The 19,272-nt window shown below is 36.0% G+C and overlaps 1 protein-coding gene across 4 annotated transcripts in view; it reads left to right on the forward strand.

Moving 5' to 3' along the window:
• Positions 1-18,319, forward strand: part of LOC130681192 (bromodomain adjacent to zinc finger domain protein 2B-like) — a 112,013-nt gene extending 93,694 nt beyond the window's left edge. For all 4 annotated transcript variants that reach the window (XM_057493673.1, XM_057493672.1, XM_057493670.1 and 1 more), the window contains 8 exons: positions 166-750; positions 927-1,082; positions 1,468-1,628; positions 5,847-6,157; positions 6,545-6,680; positions 14,615-14,751; positions 15,024-15,173; positions 15,448-18,319. In XM_057493673.1, coding sequence (XP_057349656.1) covers positions 166-750; positions 927-1,082; positions 1,468-1,628; positions 5,847-6,157; positions 6,545-6,680; positions 14,615-14,751; positions 15,024-15,173; positions 15,448-15,574 — 1,763 coding nt within the window. In that variant the 3' untranslated portion in view covers positions 15,575-18,319. The remainder of the gene's footprint in view (positions 1-165; positions 751-926; positions 1,083-1,467; positions 1,629-5,846; positions 6,158-6,544; positions 6,681-14,614; positions 14,752-15,023; positions 15,174-15,447) is intronic.
• The last annotated feature ends 953 nt before the right edge of the window (positions 18,320-19,272 follow it).

Genomic DNA, 19,272 nt, shown 5'->3' on the forward strand with positions numbered 1-19,272 from the left:
CCAATGAGCGTAACAAGCTAGTGTATAAAAGAAAAAAATGAAGAGTATTAAGTAAGCTAGAGAAATTTGTTAAAGTATTTATGCATATGATTTGATAAATAGCAGTAAATATAGTATGGTTTGATCTAGAGGAACTGATCTTCTTAATGCTTTTGGATTTTGTAGGGCTGAAAGAAATTGCAAAAGAAAGAAAAAAACTAAAAAAAGCAGAAAGCATCCAGACCAAAGAAATATTTGATACTTCTGACGACCCTTTAAATTGTTCAAATCCGGATCATTGTGAGCAAAAGGAAGATCCTAACGAAAAAGATAACACAAATCTAATTCTTCAGAATCCTGGCTCTTTTTCCAAATTAAGCAAGCTTTTAGAAGTAGCTAAGGTGCCTCCTGAGTCAGATGTAACGACCCCCAAACCAAAGAGCGGTGCAGATGGGTGCGCACTGCCTCACCAGAACCGTGGGAGACACTCACCGGGCAGCATGCAGCCAACGGTGACACAGAACAGCGTGGAAGAGACAGACTCGAATCTGGTCAGTACCGGTTCAGGTGGTGCAGGCAAGGTCTACAGTCCTCTCCCCAGGGACCAGTTGTTACTGCCAAGAACACCTTGGGAGGACACTTCCCTTACCCAAGCCGATGCGCCAGCTGCTTCTTCACCAACTCCTCGGGCCCAGCCGCCCTCTAAGTCACCTGCAGCTCTTGAAGTAGCCAAACCAGTAGATTATCCTAGTCCAAAGCCTATTCCAGAAGGTGGGTACCTTGAGAGGGTTTGCTGTAGCCACTTACTTTATTGTATTGTTACAGATCTCTATATTATAGCTGAATCTTTGATGCTTTTATATAGTTATAAATTTTTTCATTTGTAGCATGCCATTAATTCATATTCTGAATATCTGTAAATGCCCTACATGTTTATCTTGGCTTAGAAATGCAGTTTGGCTGGTGGAGAATTACTGACCCAGAGCATTTAAAAGCTTTGCTCAAAGTGCTACATCCCAGAGGCATAAGAGAAAAGGCATTACAAAAACAAATTCAGAAACACCTGGATTACATCACTCAAGCCTGCATCGAGAATAAGGATGGTGGGCACCTAAAAGAGATTTATTTCTGCTCTCTTGCTTAGTTATGAGAATTAATTCTTTCATCTTAAAGCATATTTTAGTATGTCTTAATCTTAATTTCTTACTAATAGGCTTTTTTTTTCCTATCTTGCCCAAAAACAATTTACATTTTCTTAAATTGGTACTACTTTTGATAGTTTGTTACAACCTGCAGACATACTGTTCTGTTTCTAAAGAAGAGTACTTATTGCTCCTTTTGCAAGAGTCAGCTGCCTTGCTTATTCACAAGTGAATTTGTGTGTGTTAAATGTACTTGTACGTGGTACCCCTGGAATTTCATTCACATTCTGGAAGAAATCATTGAGAGATAAAGTGGATTTTAAAATAAATTTCCTTTCAAATATAGTTACCATTATTGAATTAAATGAAAATGAAGAAAACCAGGTAACTCGAGATATTGTGGAGAACTGGTCAGTAGAAGAACAAGCAATGGAAGTGGATTTGAGGATTCTTCAACAGGTAGAAGATCTGGAAAGGAGAGTCGCATCAGCAAGTTTGCAAGTAAAGGTAAAATTGACTTGTAATAAAATCTGTTTTTAGAATAATGGAAGGTAACTAATATTTATTGTATGCCTGATACATGCCAGTTACTGCGCTAAATGTTCTCACTTTGATTAATTTCCCCCCATCTTACAGGTAAGGAACAACACTCAGAGTAAGTAACCTGTCAGTGGTCATAATATAGTAAGTGGCTAAATGTGGGATCAAACCAGCTCTGTCCTCCCGAGTTCTTCTTACTAAACCTTGCCCACCTCCTCAGTGGCATTAGAAATATCATTTCTGGTCTGCAGTTCTTCACCACAAGCAGGATTTCATAGTTTCAGCCACGATAAATGTAATGGCAAACTACTTCTGCAATGTTTCTATGTGCCTGGTAATTGTCTTGTATGCAAGCCATGTTATATAGCCATGTTACATGTTGAACTTTCACTCTATGATTTAAAACTGCTAATTTTAAAATACGTTACGTTGTGCTACACATACTCACATCCTATGTATATATGTAAAGTTTTAATTATTTATTGACTGGGCATTGCCATGTCACAGCAATGATTGAAACTAAAAGGACAACAAAAGAAAAGCTTCACCTTTGTGCAAAAATTTTTGGTTTTAAAAAGAATATAAATGTCTCTTCTCAATTGATAATGTGATGTCTCTGAGAATAAATGGATGGATGATGAATAAGCATGAGACAGACACTTGAAAAGGCTTAGAAAATGTAGTTTCTGTGTAATTTGATTGAATATTTCATATTTCACTCAGAATGTGAGACTTATGCCATGATACTGTTCTACCATGATTACAAACTAGCTGCATTAATTACTTTAATACTTTGGAGGATCTCATCTCAAAAAATGTCATTTTTTCAGAGCTAACAAAATGTCCCTTTTTTTACCACAGACATAGTTACCAACTTAGGGAAACAAATTTATCATTTACTGAAATTGTGCTAGCAAACTATATGTATCCTCCTCCTGGTACTATAATACAATATAAAAATGCCTCACCTTTCTGGCATCTTCAACAAATGAACTCTTTCTTCTACACAAGTTAATTTTCTGGAGAAATGAAAATTATTCTATTTAGTGCCATCATTTTTTAGCATGTGTGTTGGATCGCTTAGGTTACCATTACCCTGCCTTTTTAAATTGAGAATAGTGAGTTTGATTTAAATTCTCTTGGTGACACCGGATCATCAGTATGAAGACCAAATATTGGGTAATGATTCCCTCAGGGACTGTGAAGGGATTTTGCCCCTACAGTAATTTAAAAGGCCCTAGTGTGCTTTACCTTTTAAACTACTACATCTGCTTTCCATAGTCTGTCTTCATCATCTCTCATGGTTGGTTGTTACTACTTGCCGGTTTGAATTTGGTTAGTTCTACTATCCCTGTTTTCCTCCCATAACCATCTCCCTCTGGTTTTAATTTGCCGGTTCTAATTGGCCATTGGTTGGAAAAGCATATCATCAGCTTTTTGAAATTGTATGTAAAGTCAGAGCGTGGGCCTAACGTTTTCCTGGGGACATACTGAGATCTTGGTTTATTGACTTATCACATTACCGACTGCTTAGATGTTCTTGCCCATGTTCTCACTAGCTAAGATAAATGAAATTGGTTTTTTAAGTGAGATGCTCTAACATCCTATTAATACAGTATTATGGGATTATTATGGATTTTTTAAAGAAATGAATTGTAATTATATTAGTCTTGAGGAATCTAAAACAACAAGTGATGAAAATAACCACAAAACATTTTACCATCTATAAAAGATTTAATGATTTTTTTTCCTAAAAACAAAATATTTATGTGGTCAGCCCTGGGAACCAGCCATTGTGAAGACACATTAAGCAGGTGGCCTTGGTACTACTTAGATGCATTCATTTCTATTTTCAATATTGCTGATAATATGGAAATTCTGTTTTATATTGTAGGAAAATCTGCAAGAATCTACTTCTGATTCTGTAGAAAGCCGAATTACTCTTCTAGCTCCTGTAAACACAGTTCCTGTGTCTCTCTTTCAGTTTTCTCTTTTATAAGCTGATTAATTCCTTCAGCCATCGGTCCAGTGAAATGGTTTCCAGGCACACGATTCTCTTCTGATTAAACGGCAGTGTCTATATTCTTAAAATGTACCCCTCACTATACACAGAGATGCCTAATGTGTTCATGGGACTTTTACTTCCCTTAAACTGGCACTATACTTCTCTTCATGCCAATTTGTACTAGCTTTTTAACATCCAAACCATACCGTTGCTAAACTGAGTATGCATTCTTAGAAAAAAATCCTTCTGCATCTTTTATTGTGCTTTTAAGTGTGTTGTATCACATCCAATATTTCTTTGATTGGTTGCTTAAACTTCAAAGCTGAAATTTACATTTATCATTGTTCTATTTTTATTAATTTCATTTGGGTATATTTTTCAGCATATGAAACTATTTTTATCACAGTCCTGTCATAGAGAATATTAAACTTCCTTCCTAGTTAAGTCACCTGCATATTTAATAGTTGAACCGAGCTGTTCACAAGTATATTAACATGACAAGCCAAATATAGAAAGAGCCCTTAGAGAGTGGCAGTGAGGACCTTTTCTGAGGTGGTAAGCTGTGTCTGTCACAGGGCTTTGCAGACAATTTTCAACCATCCACCTTCTCAAATTCTAATCCAGTCCTCATTTTCTTGTCTTTTGCCTTGCAAAAATCAAGATGTGTTACATTTATAGGATTCCCTTGATTTAGCAATTTCAGATCCCTTTCAAAATACGGGACTGAGGTTCATTTGTCATGGCATATATGATGCAGTAATGTGTTGTATGTACCCTTTATAAATTCATCCATACTTTCTAAAAATGAATATTCTCTTGAGGTAAAGAGGAAGAATTCTGATATATAAGAAAAATAATTATCTCTAAAGAGATTTAATAAAAAGGATCATGTTCATTCTACTTTTTACTTAATATTCTTTTACAAAGTACCTATTCTACATCAGAGTGGACACCACAAAGTTGAATAAAATGTGGTTTCTGCCCTCAGAAAGCATTCCGTACAATAGGGCAATAATACATATATACAGCCCTGCAGAATCTAGTAACGGATTGTGAAGACGTACAAAGTCATTCATGAATTTAGGACAGGGATACACTGATTCTCGTGAAGATAGGGGAAAGATCAAGGAAGATTGCCTGTAGAAGTCCAGATGGAACTTGAGAAGATGGAGAAGCTTTTGACAGAGAACAAGGAGTGCTACTAGGAAGAGTTAATAACTGGGCAGAGCACCAGGATCAGGAAGCTCAGGACATGTCTGTGGTGTGACAAGTCATGGAATTCGATTGCAGTGTAGGATGCCTGAATGGGAATATGAGCGAAAGAGGGAGATTGAGGTACTTGAATGTCATGGTAAACTGGACTTGACTGAACATTAGGAACTCTGAAGGGTTTTGAGCCAAAGGATCATTGTAAGCAAGCTGAATTATAAGACCATTCATTTATTCGATCAACATATATTTTGAGTGTCTAATATTTGCCTTCCCACTGCTGGAGATGAAATGAGTAAAAGTAGACATGGTCCCTGCCCTCAAGGAATTTAGAAGTAGAAAGATATTAATTAAATAATCACAGCAGTATCAGATTGTGACTGCCACAGGTATGGAATATCACATGGTTCTATGAGAGTCTGTAAGAGAGAGGCTTGCCTCCTAAAAGAGGTCAGGGAAGGGTTCCCTGAAGAAATAAATTCTCACGTGAGGGCCACAGGCTGAGTGCAGTCACTAACTAGGTGCAAAGGAGAGGGGAAAAGCTCTGCGGGCAAATGTAGCAGCTCATGCAGAGCTCCTGAGGCCAGGATGGGCAGTACAAGGGCCTGTGCAGGAGGAGTGGCGGAAGGAATGAAAAAACAGGAGGCACAAAGTCCCTGCTGTCGAGAGATTCCCATCTAAAGTGGGCCCGTGAAAGAACAAGCAGTTGGTGTGAAGTCCCTCGGAATACTTGGCTGATCTCCACTCTACCTCTCATAATATCAAAACTTGTTAAATTTTCTTCTTCAAACTTCTAACTTTTTAATAATTTTCTTCCTTATTTTTACCTAGCATTAGGAAACACAAGGTAAAAACTTGTAGTAATGATCCTTGAGATCTGTTGGTGTCGGCTCTGTATTTTAAGTAAAGGTAATTCACCCATCAGGCATTTTAAGAGGAAACCATGATAACATTACTCTCTTGGTATATAGGGTTGGATGTGTCCAGAACCGGCATCAGAAAGGGAGGACTTGGTCTATTTTGAACATAAGTCATTTTCTAACTTGTGCAAGGAGCACGATGGAGAATTTACTGGCGAAGAAGAAAGCAGTGCGCATGCACTAGAGCGGAAGAGTGACAACCCCCTAGATATAGCTGTAACCAGGCTCTCTGAGTTGGAGCGAAACATTGAAAGAAGGTATCTGAAGAGCCCCTTAAGTACCACCATTCAGATCAAACTGGATAATGTGGGCACAGTTACTGTCCCTGCTCCTGCACCATCCATTAGTGGTGATGATGACAGGTAGGTTATTGAAATTAACTTGAAAAATTATTGTGCTTCTTTGCTAACTGGAGCCTATTTTCTATTGCCTGTTATCTATGTATCTTCTTGTATGTCTGTGATCCACATGGATCATGCTATTTGCATGGTGCTTTGTAAAAAATGTTTTTTCTTTTGTTATGTGTGTTGATAATCCTGCGAAGTGATCTTACATTTACCTGATTGTGACTAAGCTTTGAGGCACGTAGCCACAGTCTGTGCACTACATCAAATTTAGTTGCTTAAACCTTATACTTATTGGCTGTTACATGTTTCATCATCACTTGGCTTTCAGTGTGATGATTGTTTCAGATTCAGTAACCGTAAGTGTGGACATGACCTACTTAATTTTTCTATATTTCAATGCAGAATTGAAGAGGACATTGTTCCCGGTCTCAGGGTATGGCGATGGGCATTATCAGAAGCTCGCAGTGCTGCACAGGTGGCTCTGTGCATTCAGCAGTTACAGAAATCCATAGCATGGGAAAAATCAATTATGAAAGCTGTAAGTGTTTTTATTTAAGAAATACTATAACTAGTTTACTCTGTCCTGTTTTTTTCCCAACCTCCAGATTTTTCTTAATTCTACATTTCTTACTGTCAGAATAATGTATGCTGTACCCGAGTTTTCTTAGTTCTTAAATGCTGTATGGTTTGATACTTTCCTCCTTGTTGTGAGCTTTTTGAAGTAATCAATCAAATGTGTTCATCTTTAATCTCGATTCTCCCTCCTTTAGATATTGTTTATAATGGACTGAAGTTGTCTTCTGTGTTCAGTCAGCATAATAGTTAATTATGTTGTTAATCTAATCATAGTTGTTAATGTAAATATTCTGAAGTTGTTAATCCAAATATTCTTTTGCTTTTGTAAACATGGCAGTTGCTAACATTACCTGTAGTATACATTCATTGCATCCCTAAAATGTTCCTTATGTTTTTATCAATTTTAATTTTTTTAATGCTAAGAAATTCTTAGATAATAAATACAAAATAAGCAGAGAGCTCTTACTTTATCCAATATCATGTATTTGACATCAGATGCAGTTCACATGAAAAGTAGATCTTTTAAGTCTTTTGTCTAATAATTCAAAAATTTTTTTCATCTTCTGTGTTTGAGCCCAGTTAGTTACTATCATGTAGTGACCCCTGTTTTGTACCAGGCACCAAATATGTGTTAAATCATGTCTGTGTCCCTTTTGTCTCTTATCACATAGAGAAATATTTATTATACATAGACTTTTGTGAATTGCTTTACCATTTGCTTTTAAATTATAGATTAGCTTTAACATTCAAACATTTGACATTTGTCTGCATGAATGACCGGAAGTAAGATTACTCAACAATAGTCATTCCCCAAAGAAAAGAAGTGAGCCTTAAATAATTTAGCATTCTTTCCTTCATTCTCATATCTGTGCTTATTTTACTGAAGACCTTATTCATTCTATAGAAATAAATTCGGTTTCTTCTGTATTTTTTCAGTTCTTCCTAAAATGTCCACAGAATAGTGAATCTGCAGTTTTCACAGTATCCTCAAATTTTGGTCTTTCCCAATGTAGACTAGAATTTACCATGAGTTTTAAGACAGTGTCCAGTTCATCTGGTAGCATTTTTTACCAGGTAAAAATATTTTCTTGTAAAAACTATTAAAATCCATTTTAAAGTCACGTTAGACAAATATGTTTGGTGGAGTCTAGGCTATAATGATCAAAAAATAGTGAATTCCTACAACACAATTAAATTTGAATGGTTATTTTTCTCATCCACCAAGAGAATCATCACAATGTGGCCAGTTTTGTTACAACCTTTACACAAAAAAACAAAACCGGTACCAAAAGCTGCTTATTTGTAGTATACTTACTTCCTACAATTTACAGAATTTTTTCTGTTTTTGGAAATTCATAACCTTTTCCAGATTATTAATACACATTTCTCATTAACACCATCTCTCATAATTCTCTTTTTAATGTTCAATAATACAGTATTTGCTGTGAAACTACCTTAAAAAGAAGGCAGAGTTTCATGTCCAAGTTGAATGAGTACATTGTAACCTTTAGTTAGATGTAACAGTGCCTATAATAATCCTCGAAGTCCTAGCATAATGTTTAAGTGCTCAATACCTTTAGAAGTACCCATTTGCCAGACACCAGCCTTACCAAGAAGGAGCCGGCATAATTTGCCTCTAGATAATTTTCTGTCCAGGGTGTTCTTCATATTGTTGCTAATATTAAACAGTAGGCAACATCTGTTATTTTTTACTGTAGCAGCAAAGGAATTAAAACCAACATTAATACATTTGTTCTAACATATTGTGAGCTATTTACTGTGATTTTTCAAAAGTGATACGAGGTTGCTATCTGTCACCCTTTCCTAATAAGTGTCAGAAAATAATTTTATTTTTAAATGAAAAATGTGCGAAGTAAAACAGACTTCATGGTATTTTTAGTATATTTAGAAAACAATTAACTTAATATTTATGAATTAAATTTGTTGTTAGAGGGGTTGAAGTATAACCTTCCAAATGTTTTGCAGCGACTATTTTTACAATAGAACGTGTAATGATGTAACTCAGTTTTGGAGAAATAATACCATATTTAGTGGTATGGTATTAGGAAGGGTCATAAAATAAAACTGTTAGAACATTAAACTGCAGCTTTTGCTCTTAGTACACATGCCAATTTTAGTATGACATATGTACTCATATAGTTGATAGGTATTTACTAAATTGTATAGTTTTCTATTTGCCATTTTGATAAGATTCTTAAGCTATCATTAGTGTACATACTGTGTTATATAAGACTATTTAGACTTTTGTGGATTAAGACTTAGTGTATTGAAGTTAAGTTTGAATAGTTAAGCTATTTTGCTTATAAGAATATATGAATCCATAACTTTCAATTCGTATAAATAACTTATAGTTTAAGTCTTTTCATTATTTGAAAATACTGGTTGCAGAACATTCTCTACTGTGACTGGGAGTATAAACGAAGTGTCAAAATATATGATGTTACTATTTACCATTTTTTAAAGGCATCTTGAAAGTTTTTACTGTCCAACTTCCCTCCTTTCCCTTTGTGAAACTTGTTATACAGAATATGTATGCATGGGAGAAAGCATTGTCTTTACAGATTTTAAAGTTCTTAATGGTATTAGAAATTTCTCAAGAGAGAAATTTTATTTTTAGTTCTAGAAAATCTATGACTTCTTAAATTATTTGGTTTAATTTTTATATGTTTTTTTCCCTTAGAAATCATTTTGTAGGGTCCATTTTCTGCATTTGTGTCATCTGTTTGATATGGGTTGATTTCCCCAAGTTTCCTGGGTTGGACATGTTTGATTTTTTTAATCAATCACAAATGGGTGGACAATTTTAGTCAAAATATAGGAATATCCTTTTATTACACACAGTTCTGATACTAATACAAGTTTCCTAATTTTGATCTTGAAAATTACTCTAACTCTTATTTCTTTCTCAGGAGATCATGAGGATGCTAAGATAAGGAAAAAATGAAATATATTAAAAAATTTACACACCCTGTATTAAAGCCATTCATCGCTTTATGGGCTCTAATGTCTGTTAATTATTTCATATGTTAATGTGTACATGCTTCGAAAGTGTGTACAGGCATTCAGCCTCTAGCTTTGTTCTTTGCAGTGTACCTGAAATGTGCATTTACCCCAACTAAACTGCTCACCCCGTCATGTGGTCCCTATCTGTGTAACAAGAGATACATAGATGTGTATGGCTACTGTATATTTGTTAGCAAGCAGAATGTTCATTACTAATATGAATTAGGAATTATGGTATGTTTAATATCCCAATAACTGTTCTTCATAATAGTATTAATTTTAAATGATTTTTCATGTTTCATAGTACTGCCAGATCTGTTGAAAGGGCGATAATGAAGAACTGCTCCTCCTTTGTGATGTCTGTGACAAGGGCTGTCATACGTACTGCCATAGACCTAAGATTACAGCTATACCAGGATATACAGATATACAGGATACTGGCAGTATCCATCTGGTATAGCTGTAATCTTAGGTCTATGGCAGTACATATGACGGCCCTTGTCACGCGTAAGAGGGATCGGAAACGGAACCTTTTAATGGCCAGATCAAAATAGAGTTAGAGTTTTGTGAGGATTTTTTTGAGATAGAATTCACATAAAATTCACTTTTTAGGTGTGCAATTCAGTGGTTTTTTATATATTCAGTTATATAATGATCACCACTATTAAACTCCAGAACATTTTCATGACCGTAAAAAAGTATCCTTGTACCCATTAGTTGTCACTCTCCCCCTTCTCCCTCAGCCTTTGGCAACCACTAATCTACCTTCTATCTCCACGGATTTACCTCTGCTGGTCATTATATATAAACTGAATCATAAAATAGTTTGCCTTTTGTATCTGCCTTCCCTTAGCACAGTAGTTTCAAGTGCTAAAGGAAATGGTCTGGAAAGAAAAAGAGGCAATGGGCAGGTGGATGTTTGGGACTGAGTTTATGGAAAGGTAGTTGCTCGTACTGATGAGGTCAGGCGAGTAAACATGGAGAAGAGTGCTTGACGGAGGGAACATCTAGTAAAGAGTCTGGCCCTCAGTTCATGCTGCCCCTTACACTTCTTACTCCTTACTTTATAATTCGGCCAACTCATTTTTTGCTATATTATCATATTGCTTTAACCAATAGGTATGAGCCTTCACAGTTCTAATTTAAATGTGACTGGCAAGAGACTTAAAATGCATATGCTTATTATCAGACTGCGTTCATACAAGAACCCCTCTCTCGGTGCCATGCTCAGTGCCCCTCCCTAAGCCTGTTCCCATCTTGTGCCTCAGATCCCACCCCCTTGTTCTCTTCACCTGCATCAGCATCTCCTCCTCCCCTGGGTTCTTCTCCTTAGCTTCACTTCTCCTGCATCCACTTCCCGCATTTCTCTCCTTTCCTTTACAGAATAACTCCTGCTGGACAGCTTTGTTCTGATTCTCTCTGATTTCTCTTCTCCAAGTCGCTCTGGGACTCTTTCTAGTCAGATTCTCACCTTCACAGCTTCTCTGAAAGTGCTCCTATCGTGGCCATTCGTCAGTCTGGGGATCAGTGCTTAGGCCTCACCTGACCCACCCATCAGTTCCAGAGCACACCCTCCTTGAAACCCTGTTTTCACTTGGCTTCTAGTACCATACTTGGTTTTCTTTCTGCCTTTGCTCCTTTTCAGTTTCCTGTGCTGGTTTTCTTACCTTCTTGATCGATAAGCATTGGAGTGCTTTCTTAGCTTCAGGGTTATCATCTGTAAAGTGGGATATTATCTGCCTGGCGAGGATTTGTAAAGATAAAATAAGGTCACGAGTGTAAATGTTTTTATGAATTTAAAGTTCTGTGACACGTTTATATTAATGTGTATGGTATTTCAGACTGTTTTACAAAATAGCAGAGGGTCTCACATGGCATCATATTTACTAAGTTGCTTTCTTATTACTTGATCATCTTTGTCATATATAGTCAACTATAGTTTAATAATAACCTTTATTGGTTGTACATGAATTATCTTTTAGTTTAGTCATAGTCAAGCTATAGAAAGTTTTTCTAATACTTTATGAATTACTAACAAATTAGGGTTTTAAGTCCTGGGGTATCATCTGGTAGGCTATAGGAGATTTCTGATTCGATAAATTTGGTTAAATAGTATTCTGGCTATCTCTCATTCAGGGTATAGACCAGGAGATGTAAATATAACCTCATTCAAGCCCTTCTATGTAAATACAGCTTTCTGAGCCTCTCTCCTCTTCTTAGTTTTTTAAATGTAGTGAATTAGATGTTACATTTCTTGTAGCAATAAAAAAATAAACATTCTATTTTGATTTATAAGGATTTTTAAAGTTAAATTTTAGAAATATCTTCCTAGTTAATTCGTGGTTATTTACAAATTTTTATGCTGTATACCTTGTACTCCAATGGCTATTTCTATACACATTATTGTGATTAAGTATTTTTATCCTGTGTGTATGTGCATATTAATGCCAAGATATATACATAGAATCAAAAAGCCTTGTGTGTGTATGTATACGTATTTATACACACTCACAGAGACACACACACAAGAAGTTTCAAAGTCCAATGCCTATGAAAGCCACACAAATAACACAGAAGAGTTGAGACTATGGCAAACAGGGAAGTCATGCCCCCATTTAAGTGTCAGTCATCACTCAACTCCTGCCAATTGTCATGTAGACATGTAGGTCCAGTGTTCTAGGATCTACCAATATTTCAAGATTATGGATCTTTATGCATGTCCTCACAAATGTTAAATGTTGGCAACAAATTCAGAATTTTTACAAGCATGAGCCAAACATAGTAACAACACATGCTGTGGGCTGTTTACCGTCTGTGAGCCACCGCTTTACAACTTCTGATACATAAATGTACAAAAACAAATACGCGATTGTATGTACAATCTGATAGGTCCTGCTTAAGACATACTGAAGGTCCTCTGTGCATTCTGACAAGGTAGAAAGGGTGCAAGGGAAATATCTCTGTCTAATAAAGTAATCAGGTAACTGAATAAAAGCTTGTTTTTAAAAGTGTATCTATGTGCACAATCTAATGAAGTTGTCTGACAAGCATCAATAATTAAAGAAACAAAAATAGATTTTATTACCATTTTGTAACAAAAGTCTTTGGATTCTGTGGTTTAAATTTCATGTTTTCTTACTGTGAGTATTGTTAGAAAATGATCTCAAGTAACATCTTAGTTCAAATAGGAACTAGAAGCTTTAGCCCATTATTCATGAAATGTTCTTTTTATGTAAGACAACTATTCAGTCTAACTTAATCTTAATTAAATGGACTTTTTCCTCATTATATATTCAGCATTCTCCTTTCTCTTTTGTTTTATGATTTGGGGGTTCTAAAAGCTCAGTATAATATGAAAACTCCATCCGATTTTATTGAGTAAAAATTAATAAACTAAATGGAGAAGAGACTTAGTAAAACATTTTAATTATTTCAATCAGTGACAAGAGGTAGTGATTCTTTGATATGATATGGGAAAGGTGTTAGATTTATAGTTTGCCTTATTTTAATCCATTAAAACAACTCCTTAATTATGCGTTTAACATCCCAATAGAGAACCAAATAATTGTAATTGCTTAAAAGCAGTTTTTAAAAAATGTTGCTAAAAGAATCATGAAATCCTCGAGGAAATTGATACGAAATACTCTAAAGAAATGTTTTCCGCCAAGTTCAGTTCAAGAATATAGGCAACATATAATTAGGGCTAGACTGAATATCTAACTCCACATTCTAAGATTTTTTTTTCAAGATTTCTTAACAGTCTGAGTAAGGAGTAAATAATTTCCTAAAAGAGGATAAACGCTATTGTAGAGAATCAAAACACAAACCATATATTACCAGTGACCTTGCATATTTCTCTTCTTTGATCTATTATATTCATTGTAACTTTAATTCACAAAATAGATGCTTATTTCCCAATTTCTGAGTTGGGGGATGTTGGGAGGAGGGTGGGTTCTCATTGTTACCTTGATGTGCTGTCTACAAATTGTTAGATTGCATAAGGGCCACATTGGGGTTCGTTTGTTTTTTTCCATATACTTTCAGAGCTAGAATGACCTTACCAACTGTGTGACTTATCTTCTTCTACAGATAAGCAAACAGAGCCTCACAGATATTTTTTTACAAAGTTCTATAGCTAATTACTGACAGAGCATAGCTGGCATTCATACACTTTAATTCCAAATATGATCTATTTTATGCTATTTCTTTATTGTTTTCCCCAAAAACACATCTTTTTTTTTTTCTCCTCATCTTTAATAACACTGCTTTGTTCACACCTGGGAACCACAAGTTTCTGGAACTCTCTTCTTAACAGCAAATGCTTTTTTCAAAAAAATAACAGTTTCCGGAAGATTTGACCATTTATAAAAGACTTTTTTTCCTGTTTGACACTTCATGAGCCTTCTTTCATGTTTCGGCTACCTTTTTAATAACCTCCTCAACTTTCTTATTAGTAATCTCTATATTTCTATGTATATTCACCTTTTATTCTTAATTATATTGTGCTCTAAAGGATAGTCTTTAAATTCATTCCATTAGTGACATTCAGTTCATTCAAAAGAATAGTATCTTTGATTCGTTCAAAGTCTAAAGGAAAACTGCTAAGTTCTGTAGCACCAAACATGGTGCCATGAGATCAACATATTCGAGTTTTTAAAATTCTTTAGAGTTTTCATGCATCATTAGATTTTAGCCTAGTATTATCGGAGATCAAATTCATAGATCTCTCTTGAAAATAATAAAACTATCAACTTTTTGGGTGAGAAAGAGTATTCTTTTTGTTTATTCTGTCAGAGTTTCATCATTTAAAATAATAGAAGGTCTATAGACAGTTATTTTCTTATACCTCATATATTATTTTTTTAATTAAAGGCAAGTTCACTGAAAAGGGGCCGCAAAGACAGAAAAAGGAAAATAGAGGAAAACACCTGCAGTACTGGAGTAAAACAAGAAAGCTGTACTCGTGGAAAGAAACTGAAACAGGACAACTCTGACCTGACTCTTGGCAGGTATTATTTCTGTTCCCCTGTCCTATATATTCATAACACCCCATTGTATTTGTTTAAAGACCGTCCACCATATTAAAGGTGACTTTTTGACTGTGTAAATAGGAACTTTCCTATGTAATGTAAACTCTGTACTATAAGTAAACATATCCTTTCATCTTTTTTTATGAATTAATTTGCATTGTCTTTACTTGGAAGAGAATGAAAGCTAAACTTTTACTAAAGGTAGATAACTCTAAAGCATGGATATTGATTTCAAACATTATTTTCTCTAGTACAAGCCCTACTAAAATGCAAACTCGTCTCAATAAAGACATGAAAAAAAGAAAAATAGAGGAAAACACCTTCAGTAACTTACCAAACCAGGAAAGCTTTAATTCTGTAAAGAAAATGAAGCAAGACCACTCCGACCTGACTCCTTCCAGGTATAATTTTTGTTCCCCTGTCCTATATATTCATAACATACCATTGTATTTGTTTAGAAACCTTCCACCATACTAAAAGTGACTTTATGACCGTTTGTGTAAATAGGAATTTTCCTATGTAATGTCAACTGTGTACTATAAGTAAATGTATTCTTTCATGTGTTTTTATGAATTAATTTGCATTGTCTTTACTTGGAAGAGAATGAAAGCTAAACTTTTACTAAAGGTAGATAACTAAAGCATGGATATTGATTTCAAACATTACTTTCTCTAGTACCCTTACTGAAATGGACAGTCATGAAGACGCACGGCCTTTTGTAGAACTGCCGGAGCGCAGCACACGGAGTCGTCTGCGTTTCCGCCTCAGGGATGGAAGACACGTTGTTATTAAAAATGCGTAAGCAGCTTTATAATAACGTGTGGTATCTGGGGGTCTCATCAACAAGAAATAAAGTGGTTAAACACACACACGGAACAGTCTTTCAAGAATGATCATTTTCTTTTAAACAAATACAACATCCCTGAAAAAAGGAAAGCTTGGTGTGCACATTGGCTACTTTGGGCTGGTGTTTTCATCACTGGTGGTACATACTCAGCAGGAGCAGCTGGGCAGGAAGTAGTGGGCATGGTATGAAAATGGCAGTTGGCCCAGTAATCATTGTCACTGTACCTGTGGGTATCATTTGTTCTGTGACTGACTTGCACTCGAGGTGCCCTAGGTTGAGTGTATCCTCAAGCCCCTGGCACGGTGCTCCTCAAATAACCAAAGTCCTCCTAAGCCTCTGCTGCCACCCAGTTACAGGTATCCACAGCATACTTTCATTCGGATGCACGAGGCCTTCACCGTAACCACCATCATTTCAGTCCTGATTGCTCTGCAGATTATAGAACCCGGGCCTACCCTCAAGTTTATATTTCGATTGCCATTCAAGTGGTAATCAATGAATGATAACCAATGAGTGCTCTACTGTTAAACCCAGGGTATCATCAATTTGAAATAATATGTAGAGAATAAAGTAATGTTTATTTAGTTGTTAACCATAGTGAAAATCAAGTGAAATTTATCCATGGGTATGGGGATATCTTGAACTCAGAAGAATTAAGTCATCATAAATGCACAGTGATCTCTTTTCCTTGTTTCAACCTCAAAATGAAATTTGTTAAAAGCACTAATTTTAAAATGAGGGAATCTAATCTGCCTTTGGTACCTTATGCACCCCCTCTGTGCTCCTTTTTTCCATTTCTTCCACCCCCAATACCTTTTCAAAAAATTTAAAATCCTATTAATTTAGCCTCTCATTAAACACATCCTCAACAAGGAAATCTGATATCAATCATTTACTCCTTATTGTAAGTTTTATTTGTGGGCTTCTTTCAACGTTATTTATATCTTAAGTATTTCCATTTAAGAAATGAAAGAAGTTTGTGTTGTTAAAATAATTTAATTACAACTAGAAGTTAAGGGAGGTATTCTAAGAGAATCAAAATTTTCCTTCCAGAGAAATATGACTGTCATACAACACAGGGAAACTAGTAGAGCCTTATCTACTAGGAATTTCACTTCAATAAGATCTCTTAGGCTTGCTTGGGCCGTTTTATAACTCTACCTTTAAAAAAAGACTTTTTTTTTTGGTTTCACTTATCTACAGTTACATGAAGAACATTATGTTCACTAGGCTCCCCCTTCACCAAGTCCCCACACACACACCCCTTCACAGTCACTGTCCATCAGCATAGTAAGATGCTGTAAAATCACTACTTGTCTTCTCTGTTGTACAGCCCTCCCCTAGCCCCCCCCACTACACATGCTAATTGTAAGGCCCCCTTTCTGTTTCCCCACCCATCCTCCCCAGTCCCTTTCCCTTTGGTTTCTGTTAGACTGTTCGTGGGTTCTGTGATTCTCTTGCTGTTGTTTTGTTCCTTCAGTTTTTCTTTGTTCTTATACTCCACATATGAGTGAAATCATCTGGTTCTTGTCTTCCTCTGCCTGGCTTATTTCACTGAGCATAATACCCTCTAGCTCCATCCATGTTGTTGCAAATGGTAGGATTTGTTTTCTTCTTATGGCTGAATAATACTCCATTGTGTATATGTACCACATCATCTTTATCCATTCATCTACTGATGGACATTTAGGTTGCTTCCATTTCTTGGCTATTGTAAATAGTGCTGCAATAAACATAGGGGTGCATCTGTCTTAAAAAACATTTTTTTTTTAAACTTCAACTATATAAAATTGAGGTAATTCCTCTAATTTCCTTGAGCTCTTCAGTTTCCTTCCCCCATATATAGATAGCCTTAATGTCTTTCCAGTCAACCTTTTATATATTTATTTAGCAACATGTATCTTTAAAAATAGGTAGTGTCAAATGCTGGGCATAGAAGCCACAGGGCATAAATCTGTAAAGAAGTAAAAAGCTAACCTTTTCAAAGAATATTGCTTCTCTCTCACTTACCAACTTTACATTTCCCTGTATGGCCCCGGAAGATGACTGGTTAGCCAGAGACAGGTAAGATTCCTCAAGGGAGGAACAACCTAAGACAGGCACAGTCACAGGGGGGCCATCAGGTGAGAAATTGGGGATCAACAGAGGTGAGGCTTAGAACCTCACCCCCCATTTTGAGAGAAATCTGCATCTGTGGATGTTTTGTTGCCCTTGTCTAGCTTGGATTAATACTTAGTCTATAGGCACAGACCTGATCATCTACATTTGCCCTCTTACAGCACTAAACTATCTTTTCTACCTTTATCTTGCATCTACCTACCACTTCAGCATTTTATTAAAAAAAGAATAAGGGAGAAATGTGGGATTCACATATAAATCAAGTATAAAAATCAAACGAATAATCATATCTGACTTGATTGTTTATAGTTCATGATGCGTGATCAAAACTGAAAGTTTCTGTGATATGAGTGCCCTTGCACACTGTTCACCATGTAAGAACTTATTCACTATGTAAGAACTTGTTCACCATGTAAGAACTTGTTCATTATGCTTCAGAAGATTGGAGACTGTTGAGAATTAGGCTTGGGTTTGATTAATGATTGTGCATTGAGTCCCCTATACAGAATTTTATTGTTAACAACCATTTGATCAATAAATGAGAGATGCCCTCTCAAAAAAAAAAAAAATGTAGTGTCAGTGCCAAATCATTTCCCTCATTTGTGGAGTATAACAACGAAACAAAACTGAAGGAACAAAAGACCAGCAGACTCCAAGAAGGAACTAGTGGTTACCAGAGGGGGGAGGGGTGGGGGGAGAGAGGGAGAAGGGGGATAGAGGGGGTATTATGTTTAGTACACATGGTATGGGGGGTCACGGGGAAAATAGTGTAGCACAGAAGGCATATAGTGAATCTGTGGCGTCTTACTACCCTAATGGACAGTGACTGCATTGGGGTATGGGTGGGGACTTGATATGAGTGACTGTAGTAACCACATTGTGTTTTCATTTGAAACCTTTATGAGTATATCAATAACCTTAAAATTAAAAAAAAAATAGTGTGAAGAATATATGTACATGCAATGTTTTTAGACTTATCAGTTGCATTATACTATAAACCTCATTCTGTTTTTGTTTCAAGTTGAATAAAATATATAAATCTAGTTAATGACTTTGATGCTGCAAGGTACTCCATCACAGGGATATATCACAAGTAAGTAACATCCAGATTTCTCTAGGAATGCAAACTTGAGTTGCCTGCAGCTCCTTTTCACTGCAATGACTTGTCATACGTGTCATATGCAGACTCATGGGTAGAAGCCAGTTTCCAAAATGGTCCCAAATGATTCTCACCTTCTGGTATTCATGCCCTGGTGTAATCCTTTTCCACACTGTGTCACGGTTAGCCCGGATGACCAGCATAATATGGCAGAGTGATGGCAGGTAAATTCCCAGACTAGGTTATAAAATATGCTGTTGCCTCTACCTTGTTCTCTTGGATCACTTGGCTCTCAGTAAAACCAACTACGGACAACCAAGAACTGCACCAACTTGGAAGCCATGTGATTGTGGCATTTTAGAAGTGGATCCTTCAGCCCAAGTCAAGCGTTCGTTCAGATAACTGGAGCCCAAGACAACATCTGGACTGCAACTTG

This window comes from Manis pentadactyla, chromosome 16, assembly GCF_030020395.1.
Source record: "Manis pentadactyla isolate mManPen7 chromosome 16, mManPen7.hap1, whole genome shotgun sequence".
In the NCBI taxonomy this organism is placed as follows: domain Eukaryota; kingdom Metazoa; phylum Chordata; class Mammalia; order Pholidota; family Manidae; genus Manis; species Manis pentadactyla.